This window comes from Carex rostrata, chromosome 13, assembly GCF_964058835.1.
Source record: "Carex rostrata chromosome 13, lpCarRost1.2, whole genome shotgun sequence".
Taxonomy (NCBI): Eukaryota; Viridiplantae; Streptophyta; class Magnoliopsida; order Poales; family Cyperaceae; genus Carex; species Carex rostrata.
Window position 1 is genome coordinate 9308959 of NC_135930.1, and position 15730 is coordinate 9324688.

Consider the following 15730-nt stretch of genomic DNA (forward strand, 5'->3'; position numbering starts at 1 on the left):
CGAAAAATTACAAAAAGTTCAGTTCAATTCATTTAACAATTCATAATTGTGGTTAAAATGAATAAACTTATTACTATGATCTACTACAGATGCTAAAATTTTATGAGGTTATGACGTTATGTGAGGAACAACCGCGCATCGTGTGTTACATTTCGTATCAACCACAGATGATCTGAATTTTCGGGACATTTGGACGGTCAACATGTGCCGGCCGGCTGACGAAGTTGCAAGCATTTCAAACTTGATGCAGATTTCCTGCAGCAATTACAGAAATAGTATTTCATACCATAATATTACTGACCTGACATCCTCAGCTGATAAATCTATTGGAATCAATGTTATAAATAACAGTATGCGTTCGTTAGACGAATAAAATACTGTTACGTGATTAATTAGTAATAATCAGCCATAATCGAAAATAATAGGCCGATTAATTAGAAAAATCCGTAACAGTTTGATTGCCGCCAACAACTAATCGACCCTTTTTACAACACTAAATGGAATCATCATGTCAGAATCTCAGAACACTAAACAAATATCTATGATTTCCACAAAGGATCCCGCCAAAACTTTAAATATTCACCAAAAGGTCAACCAACCATAATCTCTCCAACAGTCAAACCCCTCGTCCCTCCCATCTCTCTCTCTCTCTCGCAAAACCAAAACCCATCAAACCCCCAACTTCAACTCTTATCTTTCAACCTCTCTTATTTCCCCAATGGATCCGTCGACGGCGTTGGCCATGGCTGGCTGGGTCGTGCAAATGATCTTCGACAAACTGGCTGACACTGCTCTCCAGGCCTGGGCCTCGCGCGCGCATCTCCGGGAGGAGATTGAGCTGCTCCTCACTCACGTCAACAGGACCAGCGTGCTGCTGGAGGCCGCCAGGGGCCGCCGGGAGATCGGAAGTACGGCTCTGGCGAAGTGCCTCAACGAACTGGAGTATGTCGCACTTGCAGCGGAGGATTTGGTGGACGAGTTGGATTTTTACAGGCTTCAGACACAGGTCGAGGGCCCTGGGAAGCAGCAGGTGAGAGATAGATGACAATGTAGTTTGAATTTGAGATTTGTTTATTTCTTTTATTTTAGGAGCAGTGTATCCAGTTGAGAACGGTCATGTTAGATGGTTAGGTACCTGTACTGTTAGTCTGTTACATACTTCTAGTATAGAGGCCTCTGGTCTGGTGGGCTCGGGACACCGTGTACTATTTCTTACTAGTTAGGCATGGACAAAAAAGAAATACACTCTTAGAATTGCTAAGTACTATATAATGGTTTTGTTGTGTTATTCTTGCCGGTATACAACAGTGCTTGGTGTCAGGAGATTAATATGAAAAGGACTGCTTAAATTTACATTGATACATGATCATTCGTGTCTGAAAATTACCAAAACAAAATGATCTGAGACCCGATACTGGAACTAATGAGAAAGGACCCCAACTTGTTTGCGGTGAACCAAGCCTGACCGGGCTGGCATTTCTGGTTCCTCTAGGAATGTGGATTAGTTTCACAATAATTATATATTAGTTAGATCATTCTGATAGAGATCCTGTTACCGGTTACTGTGTTAATGAGCTCCCAAGATATTGCTAACTTTTTTGACAATATGCGCAGGTAATGGCACCAACCGTAACCTCTACTCGCCAAATTGTCACCACTTCTATAGCTAACCTTGCTTCCAGATTTGGATTTGGAAGCCCGGCTGATATCACCTCTCCGAAGATCGAAGGAATCAGGCTTGACCGAAGTAGAATCTCATCTCAAATTAAAGAAATCATTATGAAGTTTAATATAATTGGTGATAGTGTGATGCGGGGGCTAAACCTAGAAAGCCTCCATTCTATTGGTGAGGAAATTCACAAGATACCAACAGAAAAAAACCAGACCACCAAATATATCACAGTTAAAATGATTGGGAGAGACAGAGAGGTAAAACATATACTAAAGCTCTTGAGCAGTAGCTTCAGTGATGAAGTTATCTCGGTTTTACCAATAGTTGGCAATGGGGGTATTGGGAAAACTACTCTTGCCAGACATATATACAATCATCCCAGAATAAAAGAGCTCTATGATCTACAAATGTGGGTTTCTGTCTCTGCTAGCTTTGACGAGGTGAGCGTTACACATGACATGTTGGAGCATTTTAGCAGAGACAGACATGCCGAGATTCATTCTTTAAATATGCTTCAAGAGATCCTTGAAGAAAAATTAAAGAAAGTAAGTCGGTTTTTGCTTGTATTAGATGGTATGTGGGAGTTGAAGGATGCAAAATGTTGGGAGACACTACTGGCTCCAATGAGATTTGGTGAAAAGAAGGGTAATGTTATCTTGGTAACGACTAGGCAAAATTCGCTTGTAGAAAAGCTTGGTGCAAAAAAAATTATCCAATTGGATGGTGTAAATGATGGCGAGTTTTGGTCCTTATTTGAAGCATGTGCTTTTGGGCCAGTGAAAATTGAGAATTCCGAATACTTAGAATTTATTGGGAAAGAAATTGCAAAACAACTAAACGGTTACCCATTAGCTGCTAAAAGTGTTGGCGGGCTTTTAAAAAGAAACCATGATGTTGTACATTGGAAGAGGATCTTAAATTCCAATGCTTGGAAATTTTTGCAAGATGATGGTGATATCATACCCACGCTCAAATTGAGTTATAACCATCTACCCTTCTCACTCCAGCGATGCTTTGCATATTGCTCGCTATTTCCAAAGAAATATAGTTTTGATAGTAAAGAATTGGTGTATTTATGGGTTGCTCAAGGTTTCATCCCTATGCAGCAGGGCAAAAGGGTCGAGGAGATAGGGAATGAATATTTGAATATGTTGTTGGATTGGGCATTTTTTGAAAAAGACCATTTTCATGGTAAATACATGATGCATGATCTGATGCATGACCTGGCACAAATGGTTTCTCTGGACGAATGCTTATGTATTGATGGGTCCAACATAAGAGATGTCCCAGCTACTGTTCGTCATTTATCTATTATCACTAAATTTGCATATGGTAAGGACCAACAAAGCAAGGAGTTGCAATGCAATGAGAGTTTTGAAAACCAACTTGTTGAGGTGTGCGGTTCACTAGAGATAGAAAAATTGAGAACCCTTCTGTTAATTGGCCAGTACGATCCATACTTTGCAAAAACATTTACAACTGTATTTAGAGAAGCAAAACAGTTGCGTGTCTTATGCTTAACTGTCATGCATTACGATATAAACCACCTAATATGGAACTTTGAGAACCTAATTCACCTCCGCTATCTTGCATTAAGCACCTCCAAAGCTGGTAAACCATTGCCTAAATCTCTGTGCAATCTGTACCACCTACAATTTTTGGATATTAGTCGGTGCAAACACCTCTCAGATTTGCCAGAAGGTTTGGATAACCTCATTTCCTTGCATCGTTTAATGGCAGAGAAAGAATTACATTCTATGATACCAAATATTGGGAAGCTATCATCTTTGCAGAAACTAGCCGAGTTTCGTGTGAGAAAAGTGAGCGGCTTTGAGATAATGCAGCTAAAGAATTTAGGAGAGCTTGGTGGCTCTTTGCGAATATTTGGTCTTGAAAATGTTGAAACCAAGGAAGAAGCTAGAGGTGCGAGGCTTGCCCACAAGAAGCACCTAAGAAACCTATGTTTGATATGGGAAAAGGAGAGGGCAAAGTCTGGCTTTGTTGCGAAAAGAGAGGTGCTAGAAGGTCTTAAACCACATGGTAACCTGAGAAAGCTTCTCGTCAGTGGTTATGGAGGTAATGTCTTACCTACTTGGTTTGATGCTAAGATGTGGTTAACCTCTCTTGAGAATCTGAGTTTAGAGAATTGCAAAGCTTTGGATATTCTTCCACCTCTTGGACAATTACCTTGTCTTAAAAAGCTACACTTGGTTAATTTAGGTGCCATGAAAGAAATCAAAGACCAATTTTATGGCACTTCTGTGGTAAACGGCTTCCCAGCATTGGAGCACATGGAGATGGTGAACATGCCAATTCTCAAAAAATGGGTTGCAACAGATGGTGAGAAATTATTTCTTTCCTTGACCCGGCTTGTTATAACCAATTGTGAAAAATTAGAGGAGTTACCCTTTAAAGGAAAGCATGGGTTTTGTTTGTTGAGAGAAGTCACCATCAAAAACTGCCATATGTTGTGTGATCCAGTACCTCTACCATTTACTGACAAGCTAACAAGTGTAAGTGTGAATAGAGCTGGAGATTTGGGGTTGATAAACCTAAGATATGGGAATTTGAAAATCAAGCATGTAGGTGCTGCAACTGCTGTGAGAATTTTTCAAGTAGTGTACCAAAATTTGAATAAAATAAGAGTGATGAACTTGAAAAATTGTCCAAACATCACACCACTCTTGTGGGATGGCTTCCAACAAAGAATTTCATTCAAACAATTGCAGCTGCTGGATTACCCAAAGTTTATTTCGGTCAAGAAGCTCCTGATCGAGTTATGCCGTGTTACCGGCAAGCAACTATCTCTAATGCTACTTGAGCTACCTTCTCTTTCAAAATTATATCTAAAAAAGTGTTTACCCATAGATCCGGTTGATGATGATCAATGCTTGCTTGAAATACCTACATCATTAGCATTGCTTGAGCATTTAACAATAGTTGATTGCCCTAGTCTTAAAATTAATAAAATGGAAGGGTTCACAGAGCTTTCTTCCCTCAGAGATGTGCGAGTAATAGATTGCCCCGATTTCTTCTCTTCTCTGACACCATCAAATGATCAAATCGAAACAAACAGGTCCAGTCTCCTTCCATCATCAGTTAAAACCTTGCGTGTTAGTGGCTTGACCGATGGTCTAATGTCCAGGTTGCTGTTGAACTTGAGTTCTTTGGCTGAACTACAGGTCGTAAGGAGCCCCAAGTTATCAGTTCTAAATCTCCAGTCTTGCAACTCAGCCAAGAAGTTGATAATTAAGAATTGTGAAAAATTGTGTTTGATACCCGGAATTGGATCCATTACCGGGCTTAACTGCTTGTCGGTAAACAAATGTCCAGCTTTTCTCTCTACTTTGCTAGGGGAGCTCTTATCTTTCAGAGTTCTAAGCATATCTAATTCATCTTCCCTTACTGATATGCTTGCAATATACATTGCTTTGCTTGAACACCTCGCAATCGATTTCTCAAGCCTCAGCCAACATGAGCAGCCAACTGAATTGATCATGGAACATGAGAAGGATTTCAAAGGCCTGGTCTCACTTCGCACACTGAAATTCATCAATTGCGTGAATCTACAATCACTGCCTTCTGAGTTGTGCTGTATGGTGAGTCTGGAAGAGTTGTGGGTTTCTGACTGCCCAAAAATTTCAGCATTGCCACTCAAAGGCCTCCCGGTGTCTCTCAAGAGCCTATTTGTGTACCGGTGCAGTGAGGGACTGAAGGAGCAATGCAGAAATATACCTGGTGTTACAGTACACTCATGAAAGATATGTCATTTGTTTTCTGGTCAGTACTAGCCTTACATCTTTTGCTAAGTCAAATTCTTAATTTTTATGGCACACTAGTATTCTGTAACGTAAAAAAAGAAAATGGTTGATATCTTGGGTATTGGTACTGAACAATTACGGCTGTATACTGAGATCCACTTGCAGCTCCTGTTGGCAGATAAACAATATTTGCTGAAAGGGCATTAATTTATCTGACAGGTTACTGAGATATGTAAAAGGTAATAATAATAATCACTAATACAATCTGAACCGAAAAGCATAGGTGTGAAAGACAACCTGGGGTGCAATGACCAATCCATAGCCCTAGGTACCCGATTCACCAATGCCTTACTTTGAGAGGATAAACCAAAAATATACCTGGCTTATTAAGGTTGCATTTTATGTTAGTTCCTTGCATCTTTTTGGCACAGATAATTAATCAGTCTTGTTTTGCTTTGTTGTCAGGAACCAAAAGAAGGCAGATTTTGAAGTATCTGAGAAATCCCCTTCATAGTTTTTTTTACACGAGCACGTACTAAGAGTCAATTGCTTCTCTTTTAAAAATATTAGAAGCTGGAACCTCATCACATAGTTATTTATTTTTTTGTTTATTTTAAGTATGAGTGAAGGTTAAAGTCCTCAAATCATCCCAAGAGTAGGTATCGAATTTTGAATCTGCCATTTTTTATTCTGAAGATAATACTCAGCCGTTTGACTACGTGTGGTTTTCAGTTGAGAAAACTATTATTTTGCTTCTGAACTAACTCAATTTGACTCGAAATATTTGTTCAAATTATCTGAAGTCCGCTAGTTCAAAGTCAGAAGACAAAACTAAAGTACTCATTTCGTTTTGTGAAATGAAGGACAGTTAAAAAGTCAGAAGACAAACCTGGCCACCACTACCTTTGCCTCCCAAGTCCCATAGGAATCCGTATCCTCTCCGGTATTGCAGAGGATGACCCTCACTTTACGGTTTGAACGGTTTCAGAACAAATTTCAACCGGTTTGGTATTCGGAGTGCAGTATTTTGGGCTTTGAGATTCGTTCCAACTTAAAAAGAACGGTTCAGATCTAGTAATTGTAAAAGATTCTCTTATCAGGTATTGGAGAGGATGTGAATTCGTATGGTTACGGCCATACCAAGTTACGAGTGCGTATCCTCTGAGATATCTCAACTTTCGCGTGACCAACGTGTCCGGTGCCTATTCGGGAGGTAATGTAGGGGGTCAGTATTATGTGTGCTTTGAGATTCTTGCGGAACGTATTTAACGGTTGGGATTATCCATAAAGTCATGCAAAGTTTGAGATATCTCAGAGGGTACGAATTCCCAAGTTACCTCTACTTGAGAGTCCCAAATCCAGCTCCGCCCGTTATGTGAAGTCCACTAGTAAATGCTGTAATTTTCTCGTGACATGTACTGTCAGGTACAGTTAAGTAATTGTTGGAAGGACGGCCCAACTATCATACCATCAAGACAAAAATGGAAACAATCCGCTGGAGAGAGCTGTAGTCAGGCCTGCTAGGTGAACATGATGGCCGTGAACAAACAGGCCGAAAAGTTAAATATTGAACGAGTTATGATACGAACTAAGCCTGAAATTGAAATTAGGTTCATGTTAAAATTAATAAATACAAACAGAGTGAACAACTATTAAACAGCCCATTTGAGCCTCCTCAGTCCTCACACGTCTCAACAAATAAGGATCTTTCCCTTCTCTCTCCGCCGCCACCTCTCTCTCAGTCCGTTACTGCGCCTTTTTTAGGTTAGATTGATCTCACCTTCTCTCTCAGACTCCGATCTTCGCTTCCAGGAGGTACCAAACCGCTCATCCTAGAGATGCGCCACCCTTCCTGAGCAACCTTGGCGCCGACCCCTCTTCTCGACACTTTCCCTGCTCCTCTCCATTGTTGGTAACCGTTCCCTTCCTCTCTCTCCCTCGTTCTATCTGATTCGGTAAATAAAATTAGTTGTTGCAAAAATTAAAGTTATTTCTCTCGTACTGTCGTACATGATAGAACTAGGGTAAATAATGAAATCTGTTGCAAAAGATCCGCCTCGTTTGGTTATTTCTCTTAATTTATTTATTTTTGTAAGTCTTTTTGCTGGAATATTGTAATATCTGATTGGATCAATTATATGTTATTATGTATATTTCTTCAACTCTTGTGTTTGTCTCTCTTCAAAATGTCGATTCTTTTTAATAAATAGAGCACAAGTACAGAATCTAATTGCTTATTGGATTTTAAGAGAGATTTATTTTGATTTTGCTTTTAACTTAATTTCCTGTGTTCCTAAAATCCATCTGTCTAGCTGTATGTGTTGACTTCTATTATATACAGCTGGAGCATTTCTAATTTGTGTGTTACAAAATGATTCCTATTATTGAGTTGAAGTATTTTATCTGAACTCAGTTTGAGATATTATGATTTGTTGACTGCTTTGATACTCTTTTTTTAAAGATGTTCTGATTGACTGTAGATATCTTCAATTTATTTGAAGATCCGATCTTTTTAAAATTGGCATCTAACAGTTTTTCTTTGTGTTCTTTTTGTGGTTGCATAATCTTATCTTCAGGTTTCTTCAGTGTATGTCAATTGGACGGGCTTTTTCTGAACTACATGTGATTTGGACGGACTTTTCTGAACTGATCGTAAGGTGAACGGGCTGAGTCCAAACCAGGCTCAATATTGAACATGAATTGGACGGGCCGAGTTCGAACTGGCTTTGCTGACTTCATAAATTGAGCCGGACCGAGTTTGGACCCAAACCCCCCGAGCTATAGTTGAAACAATCTCGAGCTGGTGAAGATACTCTTAGAATACAATCATCATTTGACATATATCAAGCATGAATCTACATAACTTACTTCATTTAATGTAGCAACGCAAAAGGGTTATCTGTTGATTGCAAAAGATATCATGAGCACTTGCCCCTACTTTGTTTATATTCGAAACAATGATGGGTATCATGCACTCATGCTATTTTATTTGAGAAACCAGATTTAATCGGCTACATACTCAGAACACCCCAGCTTGCTAGGTTTATTAAGCAGCTTGACAGTGTATTAATTATGGGAAGCTTGCCATTGTTGCTTGCTTAATAAGCCTATAAAGCTGGGATGTTCTGAGTATGTAGTCGATAAAATTTGGTTTTCTCATAATAAAATAGCGTGGAGTGCATTATCCCCATTTTTGTCGGGAGTATAAACAGAGTCAGGGCAAGTGCTCATGATCTCTTTTGCAATCGACATATAGCATTTTTGCACTGCAACAGTGAATGGAAGTTTTGTTGGTTCATGCTTACTATATGCCAAATTATGATCGTATTCTAAGAATATCTTCACCAGCTCGATATTGTTTTCAAGTATGGCACTCTGCATTGTATTGTTTACAGCTTTGTCTTTATGGCATGATAGTTGGGGCCATCCTTCCAACAGTTGCTTAACTATATCAGTACATGTTAGGGTAAAATTACAACATTTACAAAGCCACCTAGAATCTATGAGAAGTGGTTCAAATGCGTGGAGGGAGCAACGATAGTGGCTCCAAGCCTTTCTGGAGCTATGGCAATAGCGGCTCGCTCCAAGGCTTGAGTGTGACACGAGGTGAGACCCAGGCAGAGGTGGATTTGGGACACAAGTTGAGGCAATTGCTATATATAGCGTTGGTGTAGCAGTTGGTAGGCCAAGTTAGTGGTGATGCTGCTGCTGTGCTTCATAGAATTCTTACTTTCACAATATGAAATGGAGTATTTTTGAGTTTTGACTTGTAACTATAAACTGGTAGACTTGAGATAATTTGAACATATATTTCGAGTTAAATTGGATTAGTTCAAAAGCCAAAATAATATTTTTTTTTTCCGCTGAAATGCATACATAAGACTACTAAGGGTTTATATGCATATTCTGTTGGATGTTCTAAGTGTTGTTTAGTTTATGTTTTGTGTTCTGTTATGGATCTATGTGGTAGGTTTTATCTTATTTGAGCTTGGTTTTATTGTGCTTTGAACTATCTGTTTGCTGGTACCATAGTGGTGGTACCTGTTGACCTTATAATGGTTTTTCTGTTAATGAAAACTCAGTGGGAATACCAAATACGTACTTCTTTTTTCTTAAAAAAAAAATGCATAAATAAGACTACGAAAAATAACATGTACAGAATTGTCTTTAATTGTTAATAGGCCTCGTCACTTTGCTATGAGATGCATGTTCAATTTTCATAAGAGGTATCTAAAATATTGTCGAGGTCAATATAAAGCCCTTGAATATATTTATTGTTTTCGAGGTGTTAAAAAAACAACAAAAAAATGTCAAGAATAAAAAAGAGAGATTACAGCTGAGTACAAGATATAAAGATGTTCATCAGTTCATATATATGCATCAATGGTAGAAACTTGATACCATTTGCCAATAATTTTAGTACCCATCAAAGCTTTCAATATACCCATAAAAATTTAATATTTTTTTATCCCCTTTTATTCATTAAATCTGTTATTTAATTATTTTAAAAGTTAATTTGGCAAATATACACTCTTTTTTAAATGATGTATCCCTTAACAGTTAGACATAATTTAAATTGAACAAGAAGGAATTCAAGACTTTGCTTTTCTACGTTGGCTTTGAAGCAACATGGTACTGGCATTCTGTAGACGTGGTTTGGTTATTCCTATTAGTCTCCTCTATTGGTGGGAAGGTATATGAAAGAAGAGAACATATAAGTGGAATGAAGAATGAAAATTTGAAAGACAAATGGTCAAAGGCTGGAATTTCTCCTCTGCAGAGTAATTGAGAATGGAAACTGCTAAATCGGGCTGTCACTTCTCTTGCATTAGTTCTCTGCTTAGTCTCCTTTTCTTCCTCGCTTACTCTAGAGTCCAGACACAACCTTTGAAAGAAATTATTAACGAAATCCTTGTTTCTATAGTCGATACGATTTTGTATCCTCTGTATTAACGCACCATTTGAAATAAGATCTGGACCGTTCATTTTAAATCCGCACTAACAATAAAGGGCCCCGAGCGTTGTAGGCGTGGGCTGGATTGGCTCGAAATTAGATCACACGGTCCAAAAACTTTACTCAAACGGTGCGTTAATGCAGAGGATATGGATTCCATCCGATAGCCCGACAGGGATGTCGAAGATCTTGATTTGCTGTAACAATTGGTTGCAATCTGGTTGCAGTGTTGGTATGTTATCCACATATATACTTTTTTTTTAGATTATGATGTTTACTCAATTTGCTTGTGATTATAATATTACAAAATTTTCATCATTAAAAGGGTCTTCGTAGTTGTGAGTACTTATTTATTTGATACCTGTGTTATAGCCTGTAAAGTTCCTGTAGCTTATTTTGGCTCGTGCATTTTCTTCTTTCCTTCATGAGTAGTTGATAAAATGGGCTCTCTCTCTTTTTAGTTAATTGATAAATAGTGCTCTGTTTTTTTTTTTTTTTTACTGGTCTTAAAATTCTGAGTTTTGATGTGAAATTGTTCGGATGTTTACACCCTGTTTGGATGAAGAGTAGAGAAAGGAAGAGGAGGTCAAAAATAGAAGGGAATGAAATGGAATAAAAAAGAAGATTAATATATTTAATTTTTTTTGTGTTTGGATGATTAATGGAAAAAATTTAATTAAATTTTTCTTTCTGTCGTATTTCTTATTTGGTTGATTAAAATTTAGAAGGTTAATGAGAAATTTGATGGTTGTTATAGGTTTGTGATAAAAAACTTGTATTAGAATATATAGGTAAGATATAGGATTTGACGTTTGTGTTATATTTTCTAAAAACATTTGTAACAAAAAACTTTTACATCCGTTACATTTCAAATTAGAAGGGAAACCGATTCTATTGATTACAATGATATAAGTTTAAACGTTTCACCTCCGACATAATTATGTCAATTAAACACGATTCGACTGAAAATTTTCTCTTCTTTCCATTCCCTCCCTTCCTCTGCTCTCCATCCAAATAAGGTGTTAGTAGTCCGGAGTCTAATTATGTAAAATACATCAAAAGTTCATATTCATATTCCGATGTGAAGGAAAATTAAATCTGTTTGTTAGATATTAAGATGTTATTATGGAAAATTGATTATTTTACAAGTTATGATGGATACAAAATCTTTTTAAAAAATTATGAACATTTAATATTGACGTCATTAATAAATTTTGTTTTCTTATAAAATTTTAAAAAATACCTCCAACAACTATATAGGAACAAGAATACAGCGGTTCTCAAGTGTTAATTTCACCTTCGCCGCAAATTATATTGTCACTTAATTGACCGTTGATCTTGCCACGTTTCAACATTAACCATTAACTTGGCTAGGCACGAATTAATTTGTGTTATGAGTGCGGCTATGGTCATATGCACGAATTAATTTGTGTTATAAATTTTTATTTTTATTTTTAAATTTATGAGAATTTACTATTTTCTTAGATAGTTAGGAAATTGTTGTTTTTGAATGATTCAAAATTTTCAAATAAAGTGTTTTTCTATTTATCTAAAGAATAGTAAAAAAAATTATATGCAAGTACATTTTCAATCATTTTGAATGGTTCAGTTTAGGATTGGCAAAAAAGTTGGTGACTCGTGGCCCGCTTGGTATTCGTCCGTGACTTGATCGGTAACAGCTCGTTCGTTAGTGAATCGAGTTAAAATTAGCTCGCTCGCTACATACTCGAGCCAGAATTAATGAGTTTGAGTATGGCCTGGCTCGGCACAAGCCAGCTCGGTCGTTAACGAGCTATTTAATATACATAGTTTAATTGTTTAATCGGATCCATTCACTTCAGATTGGGGATATTATGGTCTATGAATGTTATAGTCAGTGTTATGACAATTGCACTTTGGACTGTGTTTAAATTGATTGGTAATTTTATATGAAATATGTGTGAATTAATTATAAGCAATTAAGTTAATTTGTATGAATTTGTTTGATTTGGTATGCATGAATTTATTCTGTGAATATATTTGTATGAATTTAGGATTTTGATATATTTGTATGTATGAATTTAGCTGTAAACTTAATTTATAGTAGTTGATTTGCTTAATTACAATTGAATTAAGAGCATTCCTCAGTAATTAGTCATATAAATATTATTTTATTTTAGCCATAATTGATAAGATCTGTTATGAAAATTTAAGATATAGCAGGAAAAAAATATACAAAATTATAAATCTGCCAAGTTAATAACGAGCTAGCTCGGCTCGCTCGGACAAGTCACGAGTCGGTCTTGAGCAATAGTTTTAGCTCAGGACCTAAAATCTAAACTCGCTCGCTCAGCTTGATACACTAACAAGCCGAGTACGAATGTGGCCTAGCTCGCTCTTTAACAGCTCGTTGCCACCCCTATACTTCAGTTTAACTATTTAGACTTTAAAAATTGAAATATGAGTTTATATAGCAAGACAATATGTAATATGCATATTACATAACCTCGCTTAGGATGTTAAAAGGTCGCGTCGTGGCCGAATACATCATGGCACATGTGTCGGTCACATGTTGCGACTCACATATCCAGTGTCATGGCCATTCTTCAGAAAATTGATAGGCATAGCACAACATGTGAACTAGTCTGATCACAGCACCACATGACATGTGGTCTCGCAAGTCACGTGTAATCAAGACTGTTACAACACGTACTATAATTATGAAAAAAAAAAGTTAAACGTGATTAGTCATTGTGTAACTAATGTGCTGTGATTGTCCATCCCAATTTAATCATAGCACAACCGGTACGTAAAAATATAATATGATCACTACACGGAACGTGACTCAAATCAGAGTGCTTACAAAAATAAATTCAAACTTAGATGACTCGAACAGAAGAAGAATAATCAAATTTGATCACTACATCTTCTTTATATTTCTTTATATTGTTCCTTCAAAGTAGATCAAATTTGATAATTCGAACTTAGATAACTCGAACAGAAGAAGAATAATATATTTCTAATTCTGTATCAATCACCGTTTATTGTATACCACTCAACAAAAAACAAAAATAAATATTTTCCGGACTAGAACTAGGGTGTTAAGATCACAAATTATTTGGTGAGTTTAATTTTAAAATCTATCGAAATGATTTTAAATGGTGAATTCGAATTGTTGAAATCAAATACATTGACATATTAAATTTATAATTTTTGAATTAATTTAGTATAAAATCGAGTTGTCAAAAAAAAAATTAAATGCATTGACATATCATTATTTTTTGACCGCTTGACTTTATACTAAACTAATTCAAAAATTTATAAATTTGACATGCATACACATCACTCCTGAAGTATATCAATTTCAATAGTTTAATCTGACATTTATAATAAATTCAATAGATTTTGAAATTTAGCTCACCGTAACTCTTGATGAACTCTTGATGAGCTTCACCACTCGATCGCTAGTTCAACTTTATTTTCCGTAGATATTTAACCAGTCAATTTGGACTGCTCTCATTAATTTTAATTATTAGATGGTTATGCTCAACCGTCTATTTCAGATTAGATGGATTTAATTGTATTTGTTAGTAAGGACAAAGGGTGTTAGGTCTTTCTATAATTTAAAATTTTGTAATCTTGTCCATATTTTTCAGCCCCTCGGTATCAATTTTCTAGCTTCACTTCTGTAATTTGATAACAATTTAAGTCTAATTAATTATGCCAAAAAAAAATCTCAGAATGATATTAAAAAAAAATCTTTGAATTTAATCTCAAAAGAAGCAATATAACGAGAAACTTTTCCGTCAGTAAAATCCAATTTTAATACAATTGGAGAGAAGTCGAAACCACCATAAGCCTAGTTCTTGAGAAAAGGAGGACCCTCTTATTCTCCAATCCGAACCGTTCAAAATCGATCAAACGGCTTCAATTACATCTGATTCGTTTTAATATATTATATTGGTATAAAAGATAAATATAATTAAAGCCGTTTGATCGATTTTGAACGGTTCGAATTGAAGAATAGGAAGGTCCTCCTTTTCTCAATAAAAGAAGCAGATTTGCTTCCCTCCTTGGCTTTACATTCTTTCTAAGAACCAAATATATATATACAAATAAAACCTTTGATTTCTGGAAGGGGTATTAATTCAAGTCCAAACCAAACAACTGTTTCTTTCAGCTGTAGTATCCGCCACTTATTATTGGCTTAAAAGTTAAATCCACTGGATACGATTTATATTGAGCAGAATATTCCATACGATGACTTCTGTTTTGGATTCAAGTGTCCATCTGCTGATCCCTTCTTAAAAAAGGGAACTATTTTTACAGAGTAATTTTTGATACGTACATCGTTCGATTTTTTGATAGACCAAAAGGCCTCTGTCCAGCTCATCTCCTGTCCTGTTTCCTCTTTTTCTATTACTTCACTATAGAGGCATTTTGGTTCGTAAAAAATTCAAACACTGTACGCATTAAAAATCACGCTGTAAAAATGAGTTCCCTTAAAAAATCCTAAAAAAAGTACATCCGCTGAATACTTCTTAAAAAATCACGTGATTGCATCTTTGCTCGTCAAATAAAGGGCAAAAGGGTATGGTGATTTCTGTGAAGGGCTTAACTTTTTAGCTTTTATGTGTATTGTGTTTGTGTAGCATTAAAAAAACAAAAAGATTATAATATTTTTTTGGAAAATTTCGGAACAGAGCATGACAGCGATAAATCCTTTCATGTTGCACATACATAGTATTCTAGCTTCTTTTTTAGAAAAAAATAATAATTTATCATGCCATTATGAACTGTAACGTCATAATTTTCCTAAAATTTTCAAAAGCGATGTCATATATTTATTTATTTTTAAACGCTGCAGATGATAAAAAATCGGCGTTGGATTTCTTAAATCCAAAATAATACAATAATATAATATATAAAATAACTTCGCCGTTCTCGGTGAAAATTGAAATTGGTGAGATAAAAAGGTATTATGACTTAAGGTATTGAATCATCTCAGTTGGTGCCGTCTTAGAAGGTGCAACAAAGTGAACGACTACTTTTCTAAAATATATATAATGTTGTACTAGTTTGATTTCATCAGAATTACTATTAAAAATTGTAAATTCTAATTTAATTGGAATGTTACAAGAACATTTTTTTTATAACCGATTCGGACCGGATAAAAAATAATATATAATCTGTTGAATTTATGCAATTTCTGAGGAGAGATTATTTTGAGAAAACAATTATTTCATTTTTTCTTCTTCTTTACACTGTTACCATTCCTATATATATTACAAACATCTAAGCTACTGTTTTGTTACCGTTTGTACCTTGTACCTATGTACAGTATACCTATTTGTTGAATATATG

General features: G+C 36.0%; 1 protein-coding gene across 1 annotated transcript; it reads left to right on the top strand.

Annotated features, from left to right (window-relative positions):
* The first annotated feature begins 634 nt into the window (after positions 1 to 634).
* Positions 635 to 5430, top strand: LOC144564597 (putative disease resistance RPP13-like protein 1). Its single transcript, XM_078314204.1, has 2 exons — positions 635 to 1030; positions 1615 to 5430. Exons 1-2 carry the CDS (start codon positions 719 to 721, stop codon positions 5428 to 5430), a joined length of 4128 nt encoding a protein of 1375 aa, XP_078170330.1. The 5' UTR covers positions 635 to 718.
* The last annotated feature ends 10300 nt before the right edge of the window (positions 5431 to 15730 follow it).

Excerpts from the sequence above, each read along its gene's own strand:
- LOC144564597 (XM_078314204.1), top strand. The coding sequence starts at position 719 with ATGGATCCGTCGACGGCGTTGGCCATGGCTGGCTGGGTCGTGCAAATG. Across the intron at positions 1,031-1,614 it reads AGGGCCCTGGGAAGCAGCAG|GTAATGGCACCAACCGTAAC; the intron begins GTGAGAGATAGA and ends CAATATGCGCAG.